Genomic DNA, 14,736 nt, shown 5'->3' with positions numbered 1-14,736 from the left:
GGTGGCACAGGCACCCCAGGGGTACTAGGCCCCCAGGGTTATGGATCCAGAAATAAATGGCAGGCAGAGCTCCGATAGCCTCAGAGGTCCATGCTCTTTCTTCAGGTGCTCTGTATCACCCCCAGAGATATCCTGAATAGAAGGCTCTTGTGGGTACCCCAGTGTGGCAGAGGGGGATTCTTGGGTCCTTGGAGCTCTTACTTGTGCCAATTCAGTTGACTCCTGGGCTTTTGTGGGAGGGGCACTAAAGAAACATGTTTGTGTGACTGGAGCTCGCGCTGCACTGCTTGCTTCCTGTCAGCAACGGAAATGATCTGACACCTAGATATACAAAGTATTGAGGAGTGGAAGATCAAAGTCCTACTGCGTTGGTAGCGGCTTCGTAATTTCGGTGGGTCAGAGGCTTGAGTGGAGCTGTTTCTCTCTCTGCATGTCTATATATGGAAAATGTGTGCAGATATATATATATATATATATAGTTGCATTATCCATAAAAATAAAGGCTGTATATTTTCAAACTATATCATCAATCAAGCCTTCTCACTGTGGGCAGGTGTGCTACCAATCTTTAGAAAGGTATTCATCTCTGAAATTGGGACGAGCCCTGTTCCCATTCCACTTGCCTAATCCTCCATTGACAGAACTCAAAGTGTTAGGATGGTCTCTTTACCAGTTGATTGGCCCCTTGGCTTTAGCAGGACTTGCCCCTGGTTCTTGCCAGGAGACCTCACGCGACTTTCCCGTTGGCTTCTTTGTGCTGTTGAAGAAGACCCAATTTTATACTTCGTAATTTCAGTAACTGTCATTCCTCCCCAGGGTGTGATACACGGTGTTTCACCGTATAAATCCTGAATAAACATCATTCCTACTATTCTTATTATTATGGTATTCGTTAAGCTCTTACTATGTATCAAAGCAGTGTTAAGAGCTAGGGAAGACAAGTTAATCAAGTTGGACACAGTCCCTATCCCACGTGGAGCTCAAGGTATGAGAAGCAGCGTGGCTCAGTGGAAAGAGCACAGGCTTTGGAGTCCGAGGTCATGGGCTCTCATCCCGGCTCCGCCACTTGTCAGCTGTGTGACTTTGGGCAAGTCACTTCACTTCTCTGGGCCTCAGTTACCTCATCTGTAAAAATGGGGATTAAGACTGTGAGCCCCCTGTGGGACAACCTGATCACCTTGTAACTTCCCCAGTGCTTAGAACAGTGCTTTCCACATAGTAAGCACTTAATAAATGTCATTATTATTGTCTCAGGAATTGGGCCTGGGCGGGGCAACTGGGATCAACTCCAATGGGATGTCGCACGGGGAGGTCTCTCCGGCAGAAAGGTCATAATGTAATAAACATGAGCACTTTCCCAAGTTGACAGGACCTCGTTCTTCTCCCCATCCCTGCCCACCTCTCCGTGCTGTCATATGTGCTCTCCATCCTGGAGAGAAGGGGCTGTGCAGTCTTTTTCCTACTCTGCCTCACTATGGGATAACTGAAAGTGTGGGTGGCTAGGGCTTTCCATGGCCAGACCTCTCACCCTCCAAGTTGAAGCCTCCGGGAGGAATTGGGCAGGGGACTCCATTACCGAACTGGCCCCTAAATCCCCTTACCTTCCTTCCTACTCCCCTCTCTCCCCTTGCACTGGCTAGCTACGATCGTCATCGTTATGAGCCCGTTGTTGGGTAGGGATTGTCTCTATTTTTTGCCAAATTTTACTTTCCAAGCGCTTAGTACGGTGCTGTGCACATAACAAGCGATCAATAAATACAATTGAATTGTATTTCAATTGTACAATGAATTGGGCCTGGGACATACACAGACACAATCTTCATATTCAGAAATAGGACTGTTAACAGGAGGACCCCATCCAGATGAGTGTTGGTCACTGAGGACTTGAAAAAGTAGTAAGAGACACAATCTCTGCCCGTGGGCAGTGTCAAGAAGCATAATTTGGAGGCAGAGCTGATTATACATTAGACAGGCCATCAGAGGTTCATAGCAGGGTTTACTCCATTCTTCTTTCCATAAAAGATCTATAATAAATAATAATAATAATAATAATGATGGGATTTTTTAAAGTACTTTCTCTGTCAAGGACTGTTCTGCAATCTGGGGTAGAAATAAACTAATCAGATTCGACACAGTCCCTGTCCCACATGGGACTCACAGTCTTAGTCCCCATTTTACAGGTGAGGTAACTGAGGCACAGAGAAGTGAAGTGGCTTGCCCAAAGTCACACAGCAGACATGTGGCAGAGCCGGGATTAGGATTATATATATCCTCCCTCCTCTCCCCATCCCCCTGCCCTACCTCCTTCCCCTCCCCACAGCACCTGTATATATGTTTGTACAGATTTATTACTCTATTTTACTTGTACATATTTACTATTCTATTTATTTTTTTTTGTCAATATGTTTTGTTGTCTGGCTCCCCCTTCTAGACTGTGAGCCCGTTGTTGGGTAGGGACCATCTCTATATGTTGCCAATTTGTACTTCCCAAGCGCTTAGTACAGTGCTGTGCACACAGTAAGCGCTCAATAAATATGAATAAATGAATTGTGTGTATATATATAATATGTTTTATATATATATATATATATATATGAGAAGCAGCGTGGCTTAGTGGAAAGAGCACAAGCTTGGGAGTCAGCAGTCATGGAATCTAATCCCGGCTCCGCTGCTTTTCAGCTGTGTGACTTTGGGCAAGTCACTTAACTTCTCTGTGCCTCAGTTACCTCATCTGTAAAATGGGGATGAAGACTGTGAGCCCCACATGGGATATCCTGATTAGCTTGTATCTTCCCCAGTGCTTAAAACAGTGCTTGGTACATAGTAAGCACTTAACAAATGCCATCATCATTATTATTATTATTTTATCCACTAGGACACGCCAATCCTGTTCCCAGTCACCTCACCCACACCTAACCCCCAGTCCTCCCTACCTCCGAGGACTTCTCTTCTCTCTGGGCCCACCAGCAGCCTCGCCTGAAGCCTCCAACCCTGCTTGGGTCAGAGCCAGGTTTGGAGACTGGGGCTGCAAGAGCCAGACATTGCCCAGGTCCCATATCTGGCCCTCTAGTCTGATTCCCCGTTGTGAGGTTTGGGGGGATTGATTCCCTTCAGCCTACCTATAGTAGGAAACGCTGCAGCGTAGATAATGTGGGGTCAAATGAAATCTCTTTGGGGAGACACTTCCTGAGTAACCCAAGCAGGCCCCATTGGTTCAGGTCATACTTGAGAGCAGTTTAATTTAGCATCCCCCCTTCAAAGCCTATTTTATAGTCCCCTTCTAAATGTTGTCCAGTAAGAAAACGCATGGCATAAAGATACTGCCTCCACTTCATAACCTTTTCCGATTCAACTTCAGGCTTCATGCTACAGAAATGACTGGCTAGTTAAGAGGCAGGGTTGTGGCGGACTCCCACATTAAGGGCGACTCGGATTGTAGTACTCAAGCTTTGGCCGATGCCACGCGCGTGCACGTAAATCTTTCTTCCGATGCCGCATCGCCCCGTAATAGGCCTACATTGTCGGAAGAACGTTCCCTAATTCTGCCGTCATATTCTAGCCAAAACACATTCCAGCAGAACTGAATGTGCTTTAGGGTAAGCTGCTAGACGCAGATATAAAATTGGTTCTTAAATTGCATATAAAAATAATCTAAAGCAGTGATAAACGCTAATATTCCTAGAGGCATCGTGCTCCGCCTTTATTCTAGAGGAACAGCAAGGGATTCTGTCATCTTAGAAGAAATCTGTTTGGCTCTTTCCTGTGCACTTTCCCTAGCCCTCAGAAGATTAATATTCAGCTCCCAGAATCGTGTTATGGGGTCTCCTCAGGTCCTGTTTTGGTGTCCTTTTCCATCGGGTTTTGATGGATTTGAAAGCGCTCAGGGAGAAGTGAGAATTTTAGATAAAATTTCTTTGACTTGTCGGCATGACCTTTTCTACAGTTTTCCGTCTGGTTACTGTAAAGAAATGGAATATCAGTTCTAACAAATTGTGGTGTTTATTACTCAGAAGAGGAATTTCAGGTGGAAGCATTTCCTTCAGATTCTGAGCCAAACAGTATAGGTGCAGTGTCCTTGGGGCTGGCTTTGCAGCTTGAAATTGATGGAGAAGCAAGAAATGTATTTGGCAGTAAAAGTGCCTCAGAGGAAGACGGTGCCTGGGTTTGTTACTGTATTCTTAGAAGAACAGTAACTGCAGGTAAGTAACATGGGAACCCCTAAAGACCACCCCACTAAGAATCTTAAACGCAGCAAAAAAAAAAACCCATATCCTCAAACTGTACATTGCATACTGAACACTTGCTGTGGAGATAAGATGTGGTTGACTTTCCTTTTCCTGTCTATTCTTGGAATCAACTTGGATTCCCTAATTTCATGTCCCACTTAAGATCAAGCTTTGGAACGTAGTCACCAGCAATGAGGGCTTTGTGCAGGTCTGTAGAAAGTTAAACTTTGCTGTTATTTGGAGATTCTGACTCAGAGGCTGGTTGACGAGGTTGCTAATGACGCCTGGAAAATTAGTGAATACGGAACCAGAATCGTACAAATAACAGAAGACTTAAAAGAGTGTGATGTGTATCATTTATATATTCACTGAATACCTTTAATTCAGTAGATAAAGAAGAGTGGCTTAGTGGAAAAAGCACAGGCCTGGGAGTCGTAAGACGTGGGTTCGAATTCCTGCTGTGCCATTTGCCTGCTGTGTGACTTGGGGCAAGTCACATAACTTCTCTGTGTCTGTTTCCTCAACTGTAAAATTGAGGTTCAGTACTGTTCTTCCTTTAGAACTGTGAGCCCCATATGGGATAAGGACTGTATCTGAACTGATTATCCTGTATCTACTCTGGAGCTAAGAACAGTCTGACTCATCGTAAGCGCTTAGCAAATACCACAATTATTATTATTATAAATATGTATGTCCTTTTTTTGACTTCATAAAATGTCCATTATGGATTGTAAGATCCTAGAAGATAGGACTGTACGTTCTACTTGATATTATTGCACCATACAAATTGGGTGCATTAATTGGTGATATTGATGGGGATTGTTATTATTTGGATGTTTTCATTATAGGAGTTTTTAACCTGATATCCCAATTTTTACCCTGTAGTTAATTTTTTTTTTCCCTTGGGTTAAAACCCTTGGAAATTCATTGTGTTTTGGTTCGCACAGTTCCCTATATCTCTACCAGTTGTTGCTTATGGCCGCTCTGTACTCTCAGTTTTGAGCTCTTTTGCCCCTCCTCCCTCCACTCCCGGCCCTCATTTCCTTTCCCTTTCTCTTCTCCTTCCTGTCCTCCCATGTTAGAGGCAGGGACAATAAGAGCAGCCCTCAAGGAGTCAGAGACCCTGGATTATGAGAGGTAGGGGCTGCTGCTGCCATCACCACCAAGTTTTTAGCCTCCTGCTCCTTGTCTGGCTCTTTCCTTACTTAAGGCTCTGTCTGTGGGAGAATCTCAACTGTAACAGTTCCGGCCGTTTTCTGGCCCATCAATGCCGGCATCCCTTGTCTGGACTCTGCTTTTCTTCTTCACTGAGTTTTTCCGCAACATATGTTTTCTCAGCGTCTTTAAGCTACAGTGATGTTTGGGAATTCGGAAAAGTTCATCCAGCAGTGTAAGCTCATTTGGATATGGCAATCAGAATAATACTAATTATGGTATTTGTTAAGTGCTTTCTATGTGCCAGGCACTGTACTAAGCGCTGGGGTAGTACAAGCAAATAGGGTTGGACAGAGTCTGTGTTCCACATGGGGCTCACAGTCTTAATCCCGATTTTACAGATGAGGTAACTGAGGCACAGAGAAGTGAAGTGACTTGCCCAAGGTCACACAGCAAACAAGTGGCAGAGCTGGGATTAGAACCCAGGTCCTTCTGATGCCCATGGTCTTTCCTCCAGGCCATGCTGCTTCTCATTGGAAGAAGCAAGGTAGGAACTTAGGCACGCTGGCATTGGGATGGGTGGATACTCTACAGTCTAAGCGCTCTTGGACATGGGATTTCGCTGGAATGCAGCCCCCGCGTTATAGGAGAACTGAGTGTACATGTGGGGGTGAGTGTCTCTCCCTTCTGTGTCACCTTTGCATTTGGATTTGCACCCTTTATCCACCCTACCTTCAGCCTCACAATACTTTATGTACATATCTGTAATATATTTATATTGATATGTGTGTCCCTCTCTGGACCGTAAGCTCGTTGTGGGCGAGGAATTTGTCTACCAACTCCGTTATCTCGTGCTCTCCCAAGCGGTTAGTACAATGCTTAATAAATATTGTTGTTTGATTGAAAGCTGCACTTTTTGGTTCCAGAATTAGTGAAAATTAGGTGTTTTAGCTTTTGGAAGAACTCCTATTGTGTTTCGATGAGCTTAGGGGTGTTTAGGTTGGGATGAAAGAAACATTAACCCCCTTTTTTAAAGGGACAAATGGTAGTTTTCTCCAAAGTGCTGTTGAACTGGGAAAAGTTGCTTCCCTCTATCACACCTACTCTTTTACCATTCCTGCCACTCCACAGCTCTGTGCACCACTAACACCACTTCTCGTCCCTCTTGCATCATTTATGCTTAGTTTTCGATTGCCATTACTTCCATTAACTGGGAATAGTGTAATTGTAATGCATTTGTAATGAAGGCAGTGGTAACTGAATTCTGGCTCTGTAAGGGTCACACTCTAGTTTTTCTCTCTTGCCACGTTTCCCAGTGTGGGTGGCAGTTGAACTGTTTCAGAGCTGAGCAGTGCCAACTTTTTTATAGGATAAAAATCTTTTTGCGAGTCTTTCCAGCTCTAAGTGGCTTATTTACCCTTTTGGAGCGGCAGTTTATTTGAAGGCATTTTTTTGGCACCTCCTTAACCGGTGCCATAAACAGATCAAGGAAATGACTTCAGTTTTGAAATCTTCTGCTCAGTCCAGGTGCCTGTTACTTTAGCATCATCATTATCTCAGGCCAGTGACTCCTACAGCTATTCAGTTCTGTTTTGAGTCTAATCTTATTTATTTGTTCTTTTGCTTGGGAAGCATCCAAAGATAAAAGTCAGCAAACAGCACTGCACCAGGGTGCCCACAGACGTCATCACTAACTGGCCGAACCCCCGGACTGAAGCGAGTCGTCTCATACCAAGTTTCAAGATTGCTGTTGCTCTCTCTGCCATCCTGCCTGGTCAGGGGAAATTATTCTTCTGCGGGTTGCACCCACAAAAACAGCTAATAGTTCAAACCCAGGTTATGAGGCAGAATGGCAGCAGGGACAGGGACCAAAAAGCTGTTTCCCTTGTCGGAAGGCGTCAGGGGTTGGAGAGATTTCAAATTCCTGTAACTACTGATTCTTGAAGACTCAATGAACTAAGGGTATTAAAATTCGGTGTTCTCTGCCAAAGCAAAGACAGCTGCTTTAAATTGCTTGTTCATGCCAGGCAATATTTTAGACGTTTCACCCTTTTGAACAGCTGTCCCACCCTATGGGAGAGCAGAAAGATATACCCCCCACCCTCACCCCCGGCCCCGGTACCTCCTACTGCTTTCCTGGCTGCCAACATCCCCCATAGAATGGATTGGGCACCGGCACCAATTCCAAATTAGGTCCGGCCTCTCAGCCAATCCTAGCAACTATATTAGGATTGACATCAACTCAGGCAGTAGTATTTATTAAATACCTACCGTGGGCAGGGCACTGTAATAATAACAATAGTAATAGTTAGATTTGTTAAGCGCATACTATGTGCCAGGCATTGTACTAAGCACCGGGGTAGATACAACTTAATCAGGTTGGACACATGGGGCTGATCGTCTGTATCCCTGTTTTACAGATAAGGTACCCGAGGCCCAGTGAAGTAAATTGATTTGCCCCCAGGTCAAACAGCAGACAAGTGGCAGAGCCACGGTTAGAACTCAGGGCCTTCTGACTCCCATGCCTGTGCTCTATCCAAAAGGCCACGCCGCTTCTCAGCTCTTTACTGTACAGAGCATGGTAAAAGTCAACGGCGCAACCCCTGCCGTCAAGGAGCTTACAATCTAACAGGCACAAGAATTTACAGCTAGGACAAAGATGATACAGGCAGATATGTGTTTAGGTGAGTGCTTAAATAGGAGTTCCCCCTCCCAAAGCCTTATTGAAGGCACATCTCCTCCAAGAGGCCTTCCCTGACTAAGCCCCCCTTTCTGCTTCTCCCACTCCCTTCTGCGCCACCCTGACTCGCTCCCTTTTTCCTTCCCCGCTCCCAGCCCCACAGCACTTATATACATATCTGTAAATTTGCTTATTAATGTCCGTCTCCCCCCAGTCTAGACTGTAAGCTCATTGTGAGCAGGGAATGTGTTCATTTATCGTTGTATTATACTCTCCCAAGTGCTTATTACAGTGCTCCACACTCGGTAATCTCTCAGTACAATTGAGTGAATGAGAGTTTGTAAATCAACATGTACAGAAGGGCTACCGGGGTTGTGAGTGCAAAAGTGTTAGGGTTGAGCAGACGTGCCGAGGTGAGAGTTAGGGAGAAGAAAAATTGACTGGGGAAAGCCTCCTGGAGGAGATGGGATTTCAGAAGTCCTTTGAAGATGGGGAGAGCCGTGGTCTGCTGGCTTTCAAGGGAAAAGGAAGCTCTGGCAGCGCCACGAGCCAAGGCATCAGAGTTGAGAGAGTTAAGAACAAGGAGCCGTGAGAAGGTCAGTTCCAGAAAAATGAAGAGTGCTAGCTGGATGTAGTGGGAGAAGAGAGGCCAAATGGAAAGGGAAAGAGCCCTCAGCCTGCCTTAAAGACAATGGTTAGTAGATTTTAGGTGGGACAGAGAGGAACCTGGAACTCTTGGGAACCATTGAAGATTTTTGAGGAGTGTCAAAACCCTTGCAGCACATTTTACGACTGACCTGGGCAGCAGAATGAAGTATGGGCTGGACAGGGGAGAGGCTGGAGGCAAGGAGACCCGTGAGGAGCCTGATAACAGCTGGGAAGCTATGTCCAGGTCTGAAGAGCGGGACCTGCCATTTCACTGTGAAGCTGAGTTTGGTTTCATGTTCATTTTATTGCTGACAAACCCTTAATTGAAATCCTGATATTTCAGTAACTGTGAACAAAGGATATTAGGTTAGAAATAAGTATAAAATGGGATGAAAAGGAGAGGGTGTCCTCAAAGCTACTATATGAAGAAAGGTGCTCTGTAAAGGAATAATAGAGCTATATAAATACAGTGCAGAATAATCTCTTCCTTGTTTTAAATAAACTCACATCTTCTGCTTTCTTTCAAGATAATAGCAATTTGCCTCTACTCCACAAAGACAGTGTTGTCAGGTCCATAAATTCTGTATTTTTTAGGGGGAAGCAGAATTTAGTGTTCTCATATTGATCTAAACTAGCAAATTGAATATTTTTCTCTACATTAGTCACAGTTTAAATCTAAGCTATAGATCCTGTTATCTTATAAATTTTCTGAAAGATTTTCCTACATAAATGAAGATCTGTACAACACTGCAGAAAATTGCTTCATTTAGTGAGAGTTTTTTCAGTGTGGTGCTTTCGTGTTCTGTAGCTTCTAGAGAGAGTTTCCTGTGTTGGACTTGGTATATACATAATATGGATAAGATAAGAGTGGATATGTACCCTCTCCCTGGGTGTGTGCCTTGGAATTTAGGAGCATAAAATAGAATCATTCAACCAGTAGTATTTATTGAGCACTTACTATGTGCAGAACTCTGTACTAAGTGCTTAGACTGTGAGCCTGTTGTTTGGTAGGGACCGTCTTTATATGTTGCCAACTTGTACTTCCCAAGTGCTTAGTACAGTGCCCTGCACACAGTAAGTGCTCAATAAATAAGACTGAATGAATGAATGAAGTGCTTAGGGGAGAGTACAGTGCAACAGAATTAGTGGACACGTTACCTGCCTATAACAAGCAGCTTGAGAAGCAGCTTGGCCTAATGGATAGAGCACATCAGAAGGACCTGGGTTCTAATCCTGGCTCCACCACTTGTCTGCTGTGTGATCTTGGGCAAGTCACTTAACTTCTCCATGCCTTAGTTATCTCATCTCTAAAAGGAGATTAATGCCGTGAGCTCCATGCGGACAGGGACTTTGTGCAACCTGATAAGCTTGTATCTATTCCAGCGCTTACCACAGTGTTTGACATATAGAAAGCGCTGAACAAATACCGTCATCATCATCAACAGGCTAACAGTGTAGAGAATATAAACTTCAGCCAAGGTTGAAGTGACCAGAACTTCTGTTCTTATATTTATTTTAATGTCAGTCTCTCCCTCTAGACTGTAAGCTCCTTGTGAGCAGGGAATGAGTCTACCAACTCTGTTAACTCTGTTGTATTATCCCCTCCCAAATAGACTGTGAACCCGTTGTTGGGAAGGGACCGTCTCTATATGTTGTCGATTTGTACTTCCCAAGCGCTTAGTACAGTGCTTTGTACATAGTAAGCGCTCAATAAATATGATTGAATGAATGCTCCGCACACCATAAGTACTTAAGAAATACCATCGATGGTGAGGATGATCTGATGCTGTTGATTTACTTTTATGCTGGGTACGCAGCCCAGATGAAAACCTCCAAAAATCCCAGCAAGAACTGGGATCCAAGCTCCAACGACAAGAGCCGCCAAAACAACCAAAAAAACAAAACGAGCAAGCAACAAAAAACCCTCCCATTTACAGCTATCATGGCTCCCAGTAACTCAGAAGTAAGTGAAAAGCAGTGGCAAGGATGATAAGAAAGCAAACCACTCTCCGCTGCCACTGCTGGTACAGGCTAAATAAATCTGGAAGGGTCAAGACTCTGGCAGAAGCCTGCGTTCCATGTCAAGCTTTCAGGCCCGGTGGACAAGAGGGCAGTCCTGAGTGAGGCTGGACTTGGGATTCTCTCTTCTCTTCCTTGGTCTTCCTGCTACCGGTTACTTCCACCGTGAAAAGTGTCGCTTTGGGCAGTATTTGGGGCTGACTGGATGAGTGTGGGTGTGCAAACCCTTATCCTATCCTGCCGTGACTATTGCATCTGCCTCCTTGCCATCCTCCCTGCCCCCATCTCTCTCCCAACTCCAGTGCATGCTTCATTCTCTGCCCGGATCCTTTTCCAAAAAAAAGTTGTCCACGGCTCCCCACTCCTCAAGAACCTCCAGTGGTTGCCCATCCACCGCCGCATCAAACAGAAACTCTTTACATTGGCTTTAAAGCACTCGATGAGCTCTTCTCCTCCTACCTTACCTCACTTATCTCCTACTACTTCCCAGTCCATACACTCCCCTCCTCTGGTGTCATCTTACTCACTGTGCCCCAATCTCATCTGTCTCACCACCAACCCCTAACCCCCATCTTCCCTCTGGCTTGGAACTTCCTCCCCAACCCTATATTCTAGACCCCCACTCTTCCCACTTTCAAAGCCTTATCAAGATCACATCTCCAAGAGGTCTTCCCTGATTAACCCCTCTATTCCCAGGAACCTTCTGCATTGTCTATGGACTTGGATCTGAGACCTTTGGGTATTTGCTATTCTCCCCACCCTCAACCCCACAGCACTTGTGTACATATCTTTAAATCATACAACATAAATTATTGTATTAATGTCTGCCTCCCCCCTAGACTGTAAGCTCATCGTGGGCAGGTTATGTGTCTGCCAACTCTGTTGCACTCTCCCAAGCATTTAGTACAGTGCTCCGTACATAGTAAGTGCTCAGGAAATACCATTGGCGATGACTGATGTTGATGATGATGATGATGCAGGGTGGCTGATGTATGTTGCCGAAGGGAAGAGAGCTGCCATCTTCCCCTTCTCTTAATCTTAGGTGAAGTACTGCCTGACAAATGCATTCACGCTCTGTAAAAACTTGTTCCCGTGTGACTTGTTAGATTTCAGTACCTTTTGATGGAACATGGTCTTCAGTTTGAAGACTACACTTTTTTCCCATGAAGTGATGATGATGATAATGATGATGGGCATTCCTTCATAGAGGCTGGATGGGCCTTTGTCCTTAGGTCAAAAATGCACTATTGGTCCTTTTTTTTTTTAAATGGTATTTTTTGAGCACTTGCTATTTATCAGGCACTGTACTAAGCGCTGGGGTAGATACAAGCTAATCAGGTTGGATTCGGTCCTTGTTCCACGTGGGGCTCACAGTCTTAATCCCCGTTTTACAGATGAGGTAATCGAAGCCCAAAGACGTGAAGTGACTTGCCCAAGGTCATACAGCAGACAAGTGGCAGAGCCAGGATTAGAACCCAGGTCCTCCTGACCCTTTGGCCGGGACTCTATCCACTAATCTTTGAGAGCATGATTCCACTGCTTTAGTGCTCCGTCTGCTAACACAGCAGTCCCCTAGCTTAGGGCTATCAAGAGGCTAAATATTTTACTAAGCGATTGCATTTCAAGGAATACAGTTATTGATGATTCTTACTTAGGGTTTTTATCTTTTCTCTAGAAAGATAGTTCACATTCATAATTGAAGCATTGGCTCAGTTTAGCTTTATAAATCCCTCCGCAATCTCCCTACTTCATTTCAGTGACAAACCCGATTATGCTGATTAGTATTCAAGTGCTTCGTATTTACCAAACACTGTGCTAACCACAGGAGTAGACGCAAGATAATAGGGTTGGACAGTCTCTGCCCGTTTTGGAGCAAACCATCTCAGGGGGAGGGGGAACAGGTATTTCATCCCCATTTTACAGATAAGGAAACTGAGGCACAGTGAAGTGACTTGCCCAGGGTCACACAGCAGGCAAGTGGCAGAGCCAGGATTGGAACCCGGGTTCCCTGACTCCCAGCCCCTGCTCTTTCCAAGAGGCCACACTGCTTTTCTGATTTTGAGTGGTCCAAATTTTCATAATTTAAGCAGGGCTGGTGTTCCACCTGTTAGTACAGTGCTCTGCACACAGTAAGCACTCAATAAATACGATTGATGATGATCTCCTAGAAGGGTTTATTGAGGAACTGCCGTGGAAGGCCTGCGAGGAAGGGGCTTGAGGAGTTGGAAGTAAGAAAACACCCCTTTCCCTTGAGGATTTTCCCACTGAAGTGGGGAAGACACCCTAGCAGAGTAACATATACCTGTCCACCTAACACAGAAGACTAGAAGCAGCATGGCGTAGTGATAGATTACTGCCCTGGGAGTCAGAAGGTCATGGGTTCTAATCCCAACTCCGCCACTTGTCTGCTGTGTGAACTTGGGCAAGCCACTTCAGTTCTCTGTGCCTCAGTTAACTCATCTGTAAAATGGGGATCGAGACTGTGATCTCCATGTGGGACAGGGACTGGGTCCACCTGGTAAACTTGTATCTACCCCTGCGCTTAGTACAGTGCCTGGCATATAGTAAGCGCTTAATAAACACCACAGTCATTATTATTATTATCATTGTATCACTAGGGGATCTGTACTGAACAGGTATAAACACCTCCAGCCTCAGTGATGAGCAGTGATGAGCCTCAGTGATGAGACCTGGGGACAGCCCTGAGAACATTCTGATATCCTAATGTGCTTTGGACTTGTGCCCTTCAACATCCTGATCTCCTAGCTGTCCAGCTCTGTAGATGTTTTTAAAATGTGGCATGTAATAATAATAATAATAATGATGGCATTTACTAAGCGCTTACCATGTGCAAAGCACTGTTCTAAGCACTGGAGGGCATGGGCCTGGGAATCAGATGGTTCTGGGTTCTAATGCAGGTTCTGCCATTTGTCTGCTGGGTGACCCTGGGCAAATCACTTCACATCTCTGTGCCTCAGTTACCTCATCTGGAAAATGGGGATTGACCATGGGCCCCTTGTGGGACAGGCTCTGTGTCTAACTCGATTAGTTCGTATCCACCCCAGCACTTAGAACAGTGCCAGGCACATAGTAAGCACTTAACAGATACCATAAAAAAGTGCTTTCTTTGATCGTGTATTTAAGAAAGAACCCCCTGGGCAGGGAACACGTTTGCTAATTCTGTTGAATTGTACTCTCCCATAAACTTAATACCATGCTCTGCACGTAGTAAATGCTCAATAAGTACCATTGATTGATTCATCTCTTGCTTTGGAAAGTCATCTAGTCGTGATTTAGCTTTTTGATCCATAACTTCTGGTTCCAGAACATCTGAGTCTTTGAAACTTACCAATTAAAATAGTTTTGAATTTGTGTTTTTTTTTTACAGGTCTCTTAATATGGACTTTGAAAATCAAGATAAAGAAAAAGACAGCAACAATTCATCTGGATCTTTCAATGGCAACAGCACCAATAACAGTAAGGAATCTGCAGATTTAAGTTTTGTGCTTTCTGCTGTTTATCCTGTCCCCTTCTCATATCCTACCATAATTAACTGTGGGTTCATGATTTGATATGAAAGCAGAAAGGATTGGTCTTGTATTGTGTGCATCTTCAAAGGTGGGTAAGGTACATGGCAGGACATGTCTGTAAGCCCCTCTAGGACCCTCCTAAACACTTAGAGGGGCTACCTTCTGGGTGTTGGAGGAGAAGGAAGATAAGCTTGCCAGGAGGAGGTTAGACTGGGCAAGTATACCCAAGTTAACTTACAGTGTGAGTCACATATTAAAATAATAATAATAATAGTCGTAACCTTTAACCTGGGTTTCCGAGAAACTCCGCGGACTTTAAACTGGACTGGATTTTGGAATTGAGGGTTGCAGGAGTGCTGCAAGAAAACTTCTCAAGGCACTCCTGGTAGGTAAATCCAAGCTCCTAGGGGCACAGGCGTGGCTGGTATCGAGTGCCTTCACCACTGCAGTGTTCAAGACTGAAGTCCCTGGCTACAGT

At 44.8% G+C, this 14,736-nt stretch overlaps 1 protein-coding gene across 1 annotated transcript in view; it reads left to right on the top strand.

The window, feature by feature from the left end:
• SPPL3 (signal peptide peptidase like 3) overlaps window positions 1–14,736 on the top strand; it is a 165,961-nt gene that overhangs the window by 109,202 nt on the left and 42,023 nt on the right. Inside the window, exon 3 of the mRNA XM_038763658.1 lies at window positions 14,117–14,205. Coding sequence (XP_038619586.1) covers window positions 14,117–14,205 — 89 coding nt within the window. The remainder of the gene's footprint in view (window positions 1–14,116; window positions 14,206–14,736) is intronic.

The sequence above is a fragment of the Tachyglossus aculeatus genome, chromosome 21, assembly GCF_015852505.1.
Source record: "Tachyglossus aculeatus isolate mTacAcu1 chromosome 21, mTacAcu1.pri, whole genome shotgun sequence".
Taxonomy (NCBI): Eukaryota; Metazoa; Chordata; class Mammalia; order Monotremata; family Tachyglossidae; genus Tachyglossus; species Tachyglossus aculeatus.
This window is presented reverse-complemented; position numbering and strand designations above follow the sequence as displayed.